General features: G+C 45.0%; 1 protein-coding gene across 2 annotated transcripts in view; it reads right to left on the reverse strand.

Annotated features, from left to right (window-relative positions):
- Window positions 1-15,272, reverse strand: part of CCDC93 (CCC complex scaffolding subunit CCDC93) — a 90,087-nt gene that overhangs the window by 61,415 nt on the left and 13,400 nt on the right. For both annotated transcript variants that reach the window (XM_077779606.1, XM_077779607.1), the window contains exons 4-6: window positions 14,312-14,423; window positions 9,930-10,028; window positions 9,068-9,124 (exon numbers count right to left, since the gene is read on the reverse strand). In XM_077779606.1, coding sequence (XP_077635732.1) covers window positions 9,068-9,124; window positions 9,930-10,028; window positions 14,312-14,423 — 268 coding nt within the window. The remainder of the gene's footprint in view (window positions 1-9,067; window positions 9,125-9,929; window positions 10,029-14,311; window positions 14,424-15,272) is intronic.

Consider the following 15,272-nt stretch of genomic DNA (forward strand, 5'->3'; position numbering starts at 1 on the left):
TTTCCTGGCTATTCTTTTTTTTTTTTTAAATGTTTTATTTATTTTTGAGAGAGACTGCGAATGGGAGAAGGGCAGAGAGGGAGAGAGAGAGAGAGAGAATTGGAAGGAGGCTCCAGGAATTCACGAGCCATGAGATCATGCGGGGCTCAAACTCACGAGCTGTGAGATCATGACCAGAGCTGAGGTTGGATGCTTAACCGAAAAAGCCACACAGGCACCCCTTTCCTGGCTATTCTTATATGTTTTCTCTTTCAAACGAATTCTAGTAACAACCTGTCAAGTTTGTAATAAAAAGAGGTATTATTAAGATATTATTCGGCTCCCAGGTTGGCAGTCAAGGAGGACATTCACATGGGGCAAAATGCTAAATCAGGTGGGGGTAAAGACCTACCTTGAGTTTTGATTAGAATCACACCAAATTTATAGATTATTTTGGAAAGAACTGACATACTTATAATATTGCATCTTGCCTTGAGAAGCAAGGTTTATCTCTCTACTCAGATCTGTTCTATTCCTTAATAAAATTTTCCAGTCACTGCATATCCAGACCTTTCCACCACCCAGAGCCACAAACCAGTTCAACAATCACAGGTATATGTGTTAACCCAGAATCCTTGAAACAAATTCCTTAAATGGTCAAGGAGATTTCAATTCTTAGACTCTAAAATAGCAGGGGAGTGGATATAAATCCTTCAGCAATACATATCTTCTTTACAAACGTGTTGAGGTTTATCCTCAAAAGTATATAAAAAAATAAAATGCTCTATTAATTTTCATTGACTTGTATAAATGTGGAAGCAAACATAGATCTATTTTGCATAGGACACACTCTGAAACTATATATATGTGTATACGTGCCTCCTAAACAAAGTACATGGTATGCAGTAGGTGCTCAATTAATGTAGGTCTTTACCGCCACCTGATTTAGCATTTTGCCCCATGTGAATGTCCTCCTTGACTGCCAACCTGGGAGCCGAATAATATCTTAATAAAATACGCTCCGGGCTCTGAGCACAGGCAGGTGGATACTTACGTAAGGAAGGTACTCCAGCTGTTTGTCCCTGGGTCTTTTCTCCTCCACTGCCAGATTCATTACCACTAACCTCTACCTGGACATCACTAGGACAGAGTATCAGGTTGCTCCAGGTAGTGGCATTTTTATTCCACTTAGAATTGCTCCTCCCTTGATATTTCTCGTAACTTTACTACCGTACTTTTTATTATGAGAAGTTTCAAACATACAGAAAAACATCCTTTTGTAAGACATACTACATAATCTTAACAATTTTGTAAAAAAAAAAAAAAAGGAATAGGATAGGGTCTGGGATGATGATGGCATGGTTTTCTTATAACTTGCTGCTGGAAATAATCCCTAGTTTGCTCCTGGTGTCTATATGAGTAGGAAGCTATAAATAATGTAAAACAGATTTATGGGGAGATGCAAAATATAATGAGCTCACATGACGTCAGTTACTGCCTATGATTTAATTCTCACAGAGCTCTGCTATTCCAGCAGTAGTATATAATTGAGCTTAACTGCTATCTTCCTTAGTTACCACTGATAGAGTCAATGACCCAAGACAGGAAATTGGATTCTTCTAAAAAAAGGACCGACTCCAAAACAATAGCACACTGAAGCCAACAGCTACAAGCACCTTTTATTCTGCCAAATCGTGACAATGTTGGCCTCTGTGTAATTATTCTGTATACTTAAAAGCACCATGTCATATACAGCTCACCTTTTGCATTTTATAACTACACTAAGAAGCAGAGGCAGGGCAGGTGCTATTACCCTCACGTGACTGCTGAGGAAGCAGAGATTAAATCACCTGTCCGAGGTCTCTAAGACAGTACTCGGTCCCCGGAGTTTTCCACTGCACTGACTTGCTTCTGGTGGGGACTCCCGCCACCCTCCAGCCATCTCCAATGAGTCTTCTCATGAGGCCGTCATATACCCGAGGCTGCCGCATGGACCATTACCGTGGCGTGCTTAAGTGACGACGACTAAATTTCAGGGCAATGACACAGTGCTATTGCTAAGTCACCCTTTAAAGCAACAGGGAGTCAGAACACTGATGCCTGATGTGGTCTCTGCCGCTAACTAGCTCTGTGACCTTGGGAATTCCCTTCAATGGGCCTGTTTCCGTATCTGTAAAATGAGGGTTGGACTAACGGCTCCTGGACAGTCCCTTGTTCTCTGTGTTAAAGGACACATGAGTAGGGTTAAAATATTAAAGTGACTCTTTTGTAAAGCAGAGAACTCTTGTACTGTGAGAGTCACATATTTCTCTACTTTACAGGTTCGGCTGTAAGTCACTGTGTGGAGTAATTCCCAAATCGTTTCCAAATGGCAGGGAAGGGAAGTGGAAGAGCCACAGCACCAGGGCCGTGTCTGCAGCAAAGGGCAGATGGCTGCCCCCTCCAGGTACCAGAAGGTACCTCCTTCATGAAATAACGGGCAGGCAGCAAAACACCACTACCAACTCCTATGGTCAAAAGCTCAAGTGGGGGCCATACCCAGCTCGGTAGGAAGTGACATCCTCCTGACTTGCCTCCATTGACCTGAACTCATGATCTCAGGGCTCAGCAGCCCAGACCAACTCTCACACACACACCTCAGCCCAGGAGCCCCACAACAGGGTTTCCACCTAACGGGGCTCCGCAGAGGTGTCTACCATCGAGGGTAATGTCCTGATGATCCTGTGGGGAAAAGTTACTATAACTGGGACAAATATTTTCTTTTCATTCTCATGTTAGTAAAATGACAAACAAAGCAAAACCCCTGGGTACCGAGTGAAGGAAATGGGAGACAAGTGGATGGCAACCATTTCTGGAAAGAGGAACATGTCTGCAGGGAGGACAGTCAGCTGGGGAGGTAGAGTTTTCTCCAGACTTTGTTCCTTTTCTGTTCTCTTTCACTTGAGCTCCGCTCTGCTTCTTGAGGACCAACCCACATCCCATCTCAGTGTTGCTTGAATCAAACTATATAGTTGCTGGGTAAGACTAAGGCCACTGCATTAAACAAAGGAGCCAAACACGGCTTCTGCACATTGGTTCTTAGGTTCATTTCCTCACAGCAGGCTGAGACCAACTGGCTCGAGAGTGTGCCAGTGCCAAACTGAAATTCTCCCACATCCCGTTCTTTAAACATGGCCCAAATAAGCAGATTTTTAGCCACTTACAGCTTGTCTATGTTGCATACTCCATAAAACTGCATTTGCTAACCGCAGATTGGATAGACCCTGGGGCTGGAAAGAGCCCAAACCACGGCTGCCCTTCAGAGATCTCTGACGTAGAGATTCCCCGTGCTGCTGCTGAGTGAGATCACCAAGGTACACGGGCAATCTCCAGGATCCCCCAGGGGGTTCCCTTGCTCCCTCCCCCTTCTAGATGCAGTCTCAGGGCCTAAAACTCTGGATGATGGCTTGTGGTGAGGGACTGCCCCCTCCTACAAGCAAACCTGTCAAAGCATCACCCAAATGAAGCTTGTGTGCGCTGCTGCCCCCTTGTGGTCATATCTTTTTCCTCGATGAGACCCCGAATTCCCTTAAATCCTTTCCTGGTGGAAGGTCACTGCTCTTACCTCACCTCCTACAGCGTGGTCTAGCACACAGTGAGTGTGCAATTAATATTACTGAATGAATACATGGACAAGCGAGGTTTTAGTCCTAACCCCATAACTTACTACCTGTCTGACTTGGGGCAAGTTACTTAAGCCTATATGATTTTTCATTTGTAAAAAAGGTGTAAACAGAGTTACTGTGAGGATTAATTATTTAATAGTATCTGACACACAGTAAGGTCTAAGATATATATTTTTAACCTATGTGTATATATATATTAGTAATAAAATATACTAATATTGTTTTACGTATGTTGCCACATTACTGTTTTACATGCTGAATGAAAAGACCTTCCTCACAGCATCTCCTGGGGAAGAACACATGGGAGTAGTTATTCCAGATGACGTGGTCTCTTAGGTGATCCAATAAGTTCTGCAAAGCATTTTCTTTCAATTAGACTANCCCACCCCGTCCCCTCTATTTTCAAACAAAATTCAAACATTCATTACCAAAAAATGTTTAGTGAATATAGTAAACACTTTCTGGAGCTTTGGGTAAAAATTCATGGTAATCGTTACTCAAGGTTAAGAGGGAGTGACAGACCTCACTGCACAGAACAGGTACTTCATGAAAATGAAGACTGACAGCTCAGGAAAGGAGGAAGTAAGCTGCGTCAGCACACTAAGTGAGACAAATGAGCGATTATGGTATGACACACAAAAGAGACGGTGGTAAGGGGTAACCTTTCTGGGTGGCAACAGTTTTGTTTTCTTATGTGCTTTGAAAGTATTCCCATCAGCAGGCCTTCTACAAAGCAGCTAGCCAAAGGAGGTATGGAGAAGCCAAAAAGTAACACACTTCAAAGGAGAAAGCTGAAGTATTGGGAACAATCCCCAAGGGGAAGAAAAATGAGACCAAGACAAAGAGAGGGAACCGCAAAGTGATGAGCTCAGAAATTCAAGTTCACAGCAGTCTTTTCTGTCTGACAATCTGCCAAGAGGTACAACAGCCTTAGGCATAAATTTTGACCCAATTCCACTTCATGAAATGTATCCTAAATTAATAAAGATAAAAAAAAATTAGCTATGAGAATGCCTTACATAATGGCCAAAAGAAAAAAAAAAAGACACAAACTAATAAATTAGTACCACACAAACGCCAGTAAAAATGGCGTGGGGGTATATTTATTGGCATGGAAACATATCCTTGAGCAAAATTATATATTCTTGAGTAATTATATTCTTGAGCAAAACCCAAAACAGAATATACAATATAATGCCATTTTTAGAGAACTATAGTTTTCGCTATGGATGTACATATTTTATATTTGGAATATATATCAGTAGTTATCCCTGGCTGGTGATATTGTGGTGACTTAGTCTTTGTGTTTTTTCCCATTTCTTAATTTTTTATTATTATTATGAAGGTACCATCACAAAATATAAATAAGCTTTTTTAAAACAAAAAACTGTGCACCAAAAAAATGGCTGTGCTACAAAACCAAGGACAAATGCATATGATTGGAACAGTCCTCTAAGAATGGCTAAGGATAAAAATAAGCTAAATATTTTGAAAAATATTAAAATATTTAATATTTTTTTAAAAAGAGATTATATGTAAGGATAAGTCAAAGGCTGCTGGTCGAGGGAATATGGTATTATGTTAGATGAGGGAAGAAGACAGCATGAGAGTCTCCACTTGGCAGAGACTGTCTAGCTGGACAAAGGGTCTTCTAAAAGAAAAGTCATAGTAAATGCCCCTGTAGGGGACCGAAGAGGTGGTGGGAAAGCACCCAGCCACACTAGATGCATCTGAGTTTTTGGGACCTAGATGGATAACATCCCAGAGCCCTGAAATAAGTCAGGAACATTGCTGTAAAACTGGTGCCAGGAGTACATGGGAAGTCAGAGTCCAGGTGAATAGAGGAAGCTCGAGAAGCACCATGCTGGCCGTGTTTGAGGAGTCAGATGTAAAATCAAAATCTGGCTGCCTCTTCCTATTGTGCAAATGTGTAGGGAATTTGTTAACTCTTTTGGCTTTGAATTTCTGATTTATAAAATAAAAATAACCATGGGGGCATCTGGGTGGCTCGGATGGTTGAGCAACTGACTTTGGCTTGGGTCGTGATCTCGTGGTTTGTGGGCTCAAGCCCCACACTGGGCTTAGCACTGACAGTGCAAAGCCTGCTTCAGATTCTCTCCCTCTTTCTCTGCTCCTCCCCCACTCATGCTCTTTCTCTTTCTCTCAAAAATAAACATTTCACAAAATTTTAAAAAAGAAATAATAACAGGTAACTCCCTGACTGTTGGTGAGGAGTTAATGAGACAATGCTTGTAAGATACCTAATTAGGTGACAAACATATAGAAGGCCCTCAATCAGTACAGGGCAGCTAGGGACATACTTTATAGAAGCTGGGTTTAGAAACTAGGCACCCATTGTTTGACCTTATTTGAATCCTTAATTTATTGTTCACAATTCAAATTTGGGATTCTAGATTCATCAATAAGGAGTAGGTAAGAAAGGCTGAGGGGGCATGTGATAGGCAGTGTTGGGAAAAAGGTGGGAGGGGAAGGAAAACACTCATCAGAACCCAAGACCTGCGAAGAGCCATACCCCCTGGTCGTCCAGGAAAGAGTTCATTCCCTACTTTGAGGGAGACATTTCCCCTGGGGAGAGTGACAGCAAGCTGTTCCATTTCTTACTGACTCGCAAGGATAAGCCAGGGACATGCACTGCAGCCCTGGAGCCTTTTGGAAGCTTCTGGAACTGTCGTTTCAGCATGTGTGCTGCCGAAGTGCCCTGGAACTCTCATTTCAAGGCAAGGAAGCAAGGAAGCACTTGCAGAAGTGGTGGGTGGAAGGGATGGAGGTTAATGGCAATGGAGCTCAACTAAGAAACCTATGGAGACAGCTTCCAGAAGTGAGGGACATTTTGAATAGACAGGCGAAGAAGAAAACCAATGGATGGCTCTGGCCATCCACAAAAATTCCTTATCATTCCTGCTACAGATGTACTGACAGTCAGCTGAGGAGCAAGCTCACACATAAAGAAGGAAATAAACTGAGCTACTTGAACTATTATCAAAGAGACTTGCAAAATTTCCCCATTTTCCTTTATCTTGATATCATTTTCTAAGTCGCTGCAAATGGCATCGCATCTAGAGACCCACAGCACAGTAGTTACAAGACAGGGTTAGCATCCTGGCTCCGTCAGCACCAATGTGACCGCGTGCAACTTGTAACCTCTCTGTGCCTGAGTTCCCTCACCTGCTGAAAACAAGAAAAATACTACTACCTCAGAGGACTGCTGTGAGGACTGGGTAAGTTATACAGAAATGCTTATAACAATGTCTGGGTACCATACTGTCATTATCATTATCTCTTTCAATTCTATGCGGTCATATTACCAAGCAGAAGAGGGTTTTCTTTACAAATTCCCCTACAACTGAGAAGAAGGGAGAATGTGTCCCTAGAGGCCTGAGATGTTTAGTGGGTGTGAAGATGTCAGGCCCAGCTTCATGGGCAGGATGATGGGCAGCTATGCCGGCCTTTCCTTCCCGGTGAAAAAGCTGAATGAAAACTGTACTGTTTCTCACTCTCCACCCCGGGCTCAGAGTGAGATTTACCCAGAAAGATATTCAATAAGCATTTAGGAAATTTTACTTTTATTTACTGTTTTTGGGTAAGTAATGCACAGACATGGTATAAGTCCAGATAGTACAGGCTTTCCGGAGAGGAGAATTTTCCTTCCTCCCTGCCCCTTGCTCCCTCCCCATTCCCTGTATGAGGGGTAAAGCCATCACTTGGTTCTTGTATCCTTCCAGAAATGAAGCATAATTTAAAACAAGAGCAAGCAACAGTGTATCCAACCAACTGATTATTAGTTTTCATGACAAATGCAGTTAGGGGAATCTTTAACAGCCTACAAAAATTCTATACTGGTAAGTTAAAACAAAACCCACAACATTACGCTTAAATATGACTCCAATTCAGTATAAAAATGCACATTAAAAACATCAAAGAAATATGTCTAAGCTCCAAAAGAAGCAATTTCTGTGTTGTGAGATTAAGGTTCTCTCCCTCCGTACCTATCAACCTTTAAAAAAACCAAAAACTTTAAGGATGTTCTAAACTGAACTATTTCATAACCAGGAATAAAATTACTCTGATGTCATATGTCATATCGTATCCTCCTATTATTATTGTTTAATACTGCCACCGATTCTGAAGACCGTGTCTGGCTTACAGTAGAAATGCCTTGATGGCATTCTACTCCTTCTGTTTTCAAAACAGAATTGTGAAAAAGATACAAATTACAACTATAAAGGGGCAAAGACTTTCTCGTTTTGTTTTGCTTTGTTTACAGTTTATTTTTGGGAAAGACAGAGACAGTGCAAGTGAGGGAGGGGCATTGAGAGTGAGTGAGTGAGAGAGAGAGAGAGAGAGAGAGAGAGAGAGAGAGAGAAAATCCAAGCAGGCTCCACGCCATCAGTGCAGAGCCCAATGTGGGGCTTGAACCCACAGAGCTATGAGATCATGACCTGAGCTGAAACCAAGAGCCAGACGCTTAACCAACTAGGCCACCCAGGCACCCCAAGACTTTCTTGTTTTAAAGGAGCACTTCATGTCATCAAATGATTGTTTTTCTTTTTAGAGTGACCACATTGGAAGACCACGCATTTATTTTTAAAGTAGAAAAAATAGGCAAAACCAACCAACCAACCGCTACACATTATTTTTGGAAAACAGCAAACGTACTCCCAGGCATTGTGGCCTCATTCCCAGCAGATCAGGTAGGAAGGCTGGGGCTGGGGTGGGGTGTGTGGCACTGGTGAGGTTCTGCTGGGCCCTGGCCCCAAATATTCTGAAAGGCTCTCCTCTGGTCCTTACACAAGGGAGCGGGCATGCGGGCGTAGATCCCCTGGCTAAGACACAGTGTGTGTGCTGCCCAGGGCCACCCCGGTGCGTCCACGCACACAGCTCAGGAGTAGCTCCTCTCCATAGCTGCCGTGGGGTGCTGATCTCCATTTACCACCTCCAGTCCATCACCTACCCTGTGGAGCTATTCAAAGTTTACACCTGGCANGTGTGTGCTGCCCAGGGCCACCCCGGTGCGTCCATGCACACAGCTCAGGAGTAGCTCCTCTCCATAGCCGCCGTGGGGTGCTGATCTCCATTTACCACCTCCAGTCCATCACCTACCCTGTGGAGCTATTCAAAGTTTACACCTGCCACTGGCACAAATGAGGAAAGGCTCTGGAGCTGGGAAGTTTCTCCCGTAAAACTGGAAGTGAGGAAGACACAAGACAGAGGCTGTGGCATTTCCTACCCATGAATGCTGGCGTCCAGATACGGGCACTGGGGCAGGCAGGAGGCAGGTGCCTCCCACACACACCCACCTGAGCCCCATCCTGGGCAATCCCAGGAAGACTGGGGCAAGGGTGCTGGGATTTGAATGAACCCATGTCCCTCCCTCACAGAAGAATACATGCAGGGGAACTTACTGAAAGGTCAACAACTGTCTTGATGGCCTTTTCTTTTCTCTTTACGAAGTCGTCATCCTGTAAGACAAAACACGGTGATTAAACAAATCCTGTGTGAAGGCTGGAGCTCAACTGGACTTCTCAGAACCCATCTTACAAACAGACTTCTCATCACAGCTTTGCCCGCAGAAGCAGATTTTCTAACAGACTGGAACATACTCTGCGTGGGAAGGAGCCAGGGCCTCTGCAGGTGGCTCTGACCCAGAGCCCCACGGCCGGTGAGAACGAGGGGGCCCACCCACCCAGTGTGCTGGTGAAGATAAGGACTCTCACTCAAGTCCTTATGAGCTCTGAAACCCTGGGCAAGTTGCCGCACCTCTACGCCTCGGTTTCACCATCTGTAACCAGGGCCACCACCACCTCCATCAGGGAGCGGCTGTGAATTTGAAGAGGAGTAGGCATGTGAGGGGCTGGGGCTTCGTGCAGTAGATAACTCCCTAGCTACCAGTTATTATTACTACAGTGGTGGTAGTGGTGGTGGCTGCTATTAAACTATGATGATAGGAACGCCTTTGGCAATGACCTAGGCGATCTCTCGAAAAGCTTTATATGGCTCTAAAAAATATTCTCGTTCTTATAATTTAATAAAAGTTCTGAATCAAGTCTTAAAGTTGAAAGAAAGAGACAAAATTGCAGGTCATTACACCCAGTGCCCATTTAAAGAGGCAGTTCTTACGAACCAGAAAGCCCCTTTCAAAGCTGACCAGGTAGGGACAGAGACCTCACATGGAGGAGTGGGGGCACCTGAGCTTCCCCTGCTCAGGAGGCTCTAAGTGTGTGCACTGTTCTCAGTGGGACAAGAAAAGAGAAGGGGAATACTGACCTCAGGGAGACTGTAGGTTTTCTGGAATTGGGAAATGGAGTAGGAGCGGATGTAGTCACCCATCTCTTCCTTTGTTTCTATCGCTCGCTTCACCAGCCACTGGGAAAGAAATGTAGGACATGTGAGGACAGGGATGAAACACTGCTTGTGGTCAAGGCCAGCTCAGAGATGGTACGACTCATCAACCCGAATCACCACCCTTGACCTGGCCAGGTAATGAGCCACTGTCCACATATGAGAAAAGCAGCCAGCCAGGTGTATGAGGGGCTAGGAGCCAATGGCATCGAGAGCAGAGGGGCTGTGCAGGAGCTTTAAAGCCTTGCTTCAGATCCTCAGTTTTGCTCTGTGCAAAGGCAAGGTAAAAACATCAGTTTCTTTCACCTCACAGAGCTACTGTGGGAGCCAAGGAAATCACTGGGACCAGAATGCTTTGCAACTGAAGCACAGCAAAAATATAGTTATTCCCACAAGCACCCAGTTCTAAAGGCAGATCTTACTATAACTCTCCTGTGCTGCCTGTACCACAGACCACAGAAAAGGAAGAGAGCCTCAGAGAATGTCTAGTACGGCTCCCGGGATCATGGATGAAAAACTCTCTCAAATACTCAGATTTGAGTACAGGTTTGCTGAGTAGACTTCATGTGAGTGAGGCACTCACAGCATTTGCTCTCTTAATCCACACGTTATACGGCAAGTGGCACTGGCCACGTTGTAGAGAACCCAAAGCTCAGAGAGACTGCAGAATTGGTCCATTCTTGCTCCCCAGGTAGCAAGCACCAAGCTGCGAGTCACAGCTCAGAGGCTCTTCTGACACCGGAAGACCAGGCAGAATGTAAAATACGAAGTCGGTTTTTGTTTTTCCTCCCTGGCTCTTCATTCATCCCCTATATGACTGAAGAACATGGCGGAGGGGGATGCCATCTGTCAGTCACCATTCTCTCTCCATAAAGAGCTACCACATCCCCAAAGCAGTCTGTGGACAGTGGTCGTACTTCCCTGAGAGCGCAGCACACTTGGCAAGGCTGAGCTACCTCGGACAGTGGACACATGGCTCGTGCAGGGAGGGACCAGCAAAGGACGTAATTAGGAAGTACTTGCCCAAGACAGGGGTGGCTACAAATAACTATATGAGGGATATTCTTTTGCTGGTAGTACCTTCTGTGTATTTCCATCACTCCACTCCACCCCACCTCCAAACGGCCTCAGGCACGGACTAAAACCCAGAAGCAGGGCAGAAGATCCCACAGTACTCAGAGCTTCTCCAGACCCTCTGGCACACTCCCATCCAGCACCGTGGCCCTGGAGAGAGGCCGACTCCTTGCTCAAGTTAGTTTCTCTCTACTTCCCTTTGGGTGGGGAGACCCAGTTTCTGCACTTTCAAAGTTGTCTCTTTCTCCAATGCTCCTCCATAAATCAGATCTACACTAAGCTGTTAACTTGGCTGGATCCTGGCGAGTGTGATCAGATGAGGAAGGTAAGGGAGACTTAGGATTCAGAGAGTCAATCGCTGCTTTGGAGTTCCTAGAGTGAAGGGCTGTGGAGGGAAGCTCTGGGACAGCCAAGCTCTGACCCACGTCCCTAGCCTTTGAGCAAAACACCTCCCCTCACAGGGTCCACAGGTCTGGCCTGGGAGACGAGGTGACCTGCAAGCACTGGGGCTCGACGTCAGATCCGTTCTCCAGGCCAGCATTCGGAGTGTCACTACGGCTGGGCCAACCAGCGTGATCCAGTGGCAAGCCTCAGGAATCACAGCAGATAACTTGCTGGACGACTGCTCTTTTTACTGGTCTCTAGGCACAAACTACACACTGTGGTTACTTTTTCATGATACTTCCACATGTTTAAGGGACGGTCCATTTAAAGGACTGTCCTTGATTCTGAGATTGGGGGTTAAAATGCCTCTCTTTCAGGAAATGTTAGAGAAAGCAAGATAGCTGTCGCTTAGAAAGCTGGTGTTTTATTACAGTATAAATGACATACAATGTTATATTAGTTTTGGGTGTGCAACACAGTGATTCAGCAATTCTGTACATTCCTCAGTGCTCACCACCACAAGGACAGTCACGGTCTGTCACCACACAATGTCAGGACAATAGTATCGACTGCATTCCCAATGCTGTACTTGTCATGTGCATGGCTATTTTATAGCTAGAAGTCTTTACCTCCTCATCTCCTTCACTTATTCTGCCCACCCCCCACCTACCTCCCCTATGGCAACCACTGGTTGGTTCTCTGTATTTGAGTCTCTGTTTGTTTTGATAGTTGTCACTTAAAGATGTTCTTGCCCGACAAAATACAGGTGGCAACCACAGGCCAACCTCCATGTGCACTTTCATTAAGAAACCTGGTAACTTCTAACCTAGGTTCTTACATCCAGACAGAATGCCTTCCAACATTCCATGTACAAAAGGGAACAGTCAGATGCTCAAAATGTCTAAGCTAGGGACGGAAGATCACTCTCCTTTCATCGCCTTCTCCTCTCTGGACCAGATTTGTTGCTCTCAAAGTTCTAGCAGAGGGTGAGTAAGGTCTAGTCATTAGATATTCAGGCTTTGGGTGAAAAGGCAACACCTTCACATTATGGTGGTGGTGGAAGTTCCAGTAATAATCTACACAGGGTCACTAGTTCCTGTTTTCACAAAAGGGATCAGGTACCATCCTCCTGTGTCAGAAAGTCTAATGAACCTACAGATCAAATTCTGAGTTAAAGTTTTCACTGCCAATTTACAAATTTCATGGTATTTGACTGAAAGTCTAATTTAGGGGGGCGTCCCCAACAACAGTGACAAAACCAGAAACAACTACACGACACTTAGAAAGCACTTACTAAAATGTGCTGGTCCTTCAGCTAAGTGCTTCACACACAGTAATGTACTTAATTCTCATCCTATCAATTTGCTACTAATATTGCTTCTATTTAACAGAGGAGAAGTTAAGCCACTTGCCCAAGGTCACTGCTAAGCGGCAGAGCCAAGATCTGGACCTAGGGAGTCTGTGGGGTGCATGCTCTCAACCCCTGTACTATTATAATTTTTTTAAAAAATTGTTTAAATGTTTATTTATTAGAGAGAGAGAGAGAGACAGAGCACAAGTGGGGGAGGGGCAGAGAGAGAGGGAGACACAGAATCCAAAGCAGGTTCCAGGCTCTGAGCTGTCAGTACCGAGCCCAACGCGGGGCTTGAACCTATCAACTGTGAGATCATGGCCTGAGCTGATATCAGGCCTTAGCCGACGGAGCCACCCAGACGCCCCGTACAGAGGTGTGGAAGACTTCTGAAGGAGGGACTGCATGAATGGCAGAGTGGGGAAAGTACAAGGTTTAGTGACAAGGAGTTTAGACTGCAATCCTGCTTGTCTGCACACCAGTTCTCTGCCCTTAACTAAATCGGCTACTTGCTCTGAGTCTCACTTTCCTCAGGCCTAAGACTGGGATTATAAAACGCTTCAAACAACTCTATTCGGATCATGTGCAAAGCGCTGTTCACACAGCAGGCCCTTTCCTCTGCTTCTCCTCTTTTCTAAGTGCCTGAAGGGAAGGCTGAGACACAAGACTGCATGAATACGAGGGGCTGTACAGCATAACCCACTTACTCACAGAGCCTTGGGAAAGAGCCGGGGGGAGATTAGCCTCCCATTAGATGTCTGGTCATCAAATAAAGACTAATTGCCAACGCAGTCTCAGACATTCCACCAGGTGCTGGAAACACCCCAGGGAGCAGGACAGCCATGGTGCCCGCCCCCAAGAAGCTTACAGTCTGACAGGAGGGACAGAGATAACAGACAGATATACATGGTTACAAGCTATAGTAAGGCAGATTCCCACAAAGGCAAGGAAATGGCCAGTATGAACGGATACAGCAAAGGATCCTGTTCTAGATTAGGGGCTCACGGGTGGCTTTCTTGAGGAGGTTTGGTAGAAAGTAGATCAGAAAGATGAATATGAATTAGGCAGGTAAGGAAGGGAAGGGAAGAGCCTTCCAGCTGGAGGGAAAGGCCTTCTGACAGGAGGAAGCATAAGCTGTATGAGGGAATCTGAAAGTCAGAGGAGTGAGAACAGAAGGAATAAAGAAAAGCAGGAATGAAGTCAGGCTGGACAGGTGGCACAGGACCAGCTATGGGGGGCTGTGGCATTCTACCTTTACCATAAGGGCAATGAGAAGCAATTGGTGGGGGCATTCAGAGACCACAGCCGCTGGCAGCGTGGACCTCGGGTGGAACCCTGGCACACGTCTGAGGCTGATGTCAGGAAGCACCACTGCGTCTTGCTCCACCGACTCTGGGCCAAGCCATTAAGTCCAGGCCCTCAGCCAGATGGCCTGCGCGCCTGACCGTTAGAGGGATTCAGACGTTCAGAGGACGGGAAACTACACCCCGGTTCTCACCTGAACGACAGGAAATATGTGAATAAAATCCATGCCTTGGATCTGGTGGGGCTCCAGCTGGTGTGGACACTTCATCCTCGGCAGGACCGAGACGATTTTTTCTGATAGCGCTCTGTTTGGGAAAAGCAACAAGCAAAGAGTGAGAACACACTAAGTGACCCTTAAGACAGCTCTCAAGTCTGGGCAGTATTCCAGAAGAATCTAGGGCTTCTCAACGCAGGGCCATGACCGAGCTTCTCCCGACTGATGGCAAAATGAGGAAAATAAGCACAATTCAGATGCATCTGAGGCCACAAAACTGCTTTCATTCTTTATTCTATGATTTTGTTCTTCCTACCTTTTTTATATTAAAACATATCGTTTCTTTATGAAATTATGGTGATGTCTGAGGTAATAATTATTATTTTTTAACATCCTTACATCGTAAAATAAAAAGTTATGAGTGCCCCATGTTCTTTTACATTTCATTTTACTGGCCTACTTTTTCCAAAACTCTGGGAACCATTGGGTTACACATTAAAAAAATTGTTCTCTCTCTCCCTCTCCCACTGCTTTTCCCATATGGGCACCTGTGCTTTTTCTCTTTCTCTCACTCAAAAAAAAATTTGTTCTAAATATCCTTCAGGGAACAAATAATCACCAGACCCTGTGCCGGGTGCCTAGAATATTAAGACAAAGCATGGGGCCTAATGCTAACACAAAAAAAATTTGGAGTTCACCACTCTGGTATAAAAGTATTTTTAAAATAAATAGTCTTTAAATTTTTTTTTTTTTTTTGCTACTTTAAAATCAATCCTAGATTTGGGGGAACCATGTCCTTGTTCTTTTTTTCCAGAGAGAAGAACTCATCCTTCTCATCAGGAGCTCTGTGAACTCTCTCCAACACCTTGCTTCTGTCCTGTGAGACATCCAGGAAGTGGGGGAAGAACGGGACTCCCCGAGGCCCGAGAGCATTCTTCGA

Source organism: Crocuta crocuta, unplaced genomic scaffold (assembly GCF_008692635.1).
Source record: "Crocuta crocuta isolate KB4526 unplaced genomic scaffold, BGI_CrCroc_1.0 scaffold18, whole genome shotgun sequence".
Classification (NCBI taxonomy): Eukaryota; Metazoa; Chordata; class Mammalia; order Carnivora; family Hyaenidae; genus Crocuta; species Crocuta crocuta.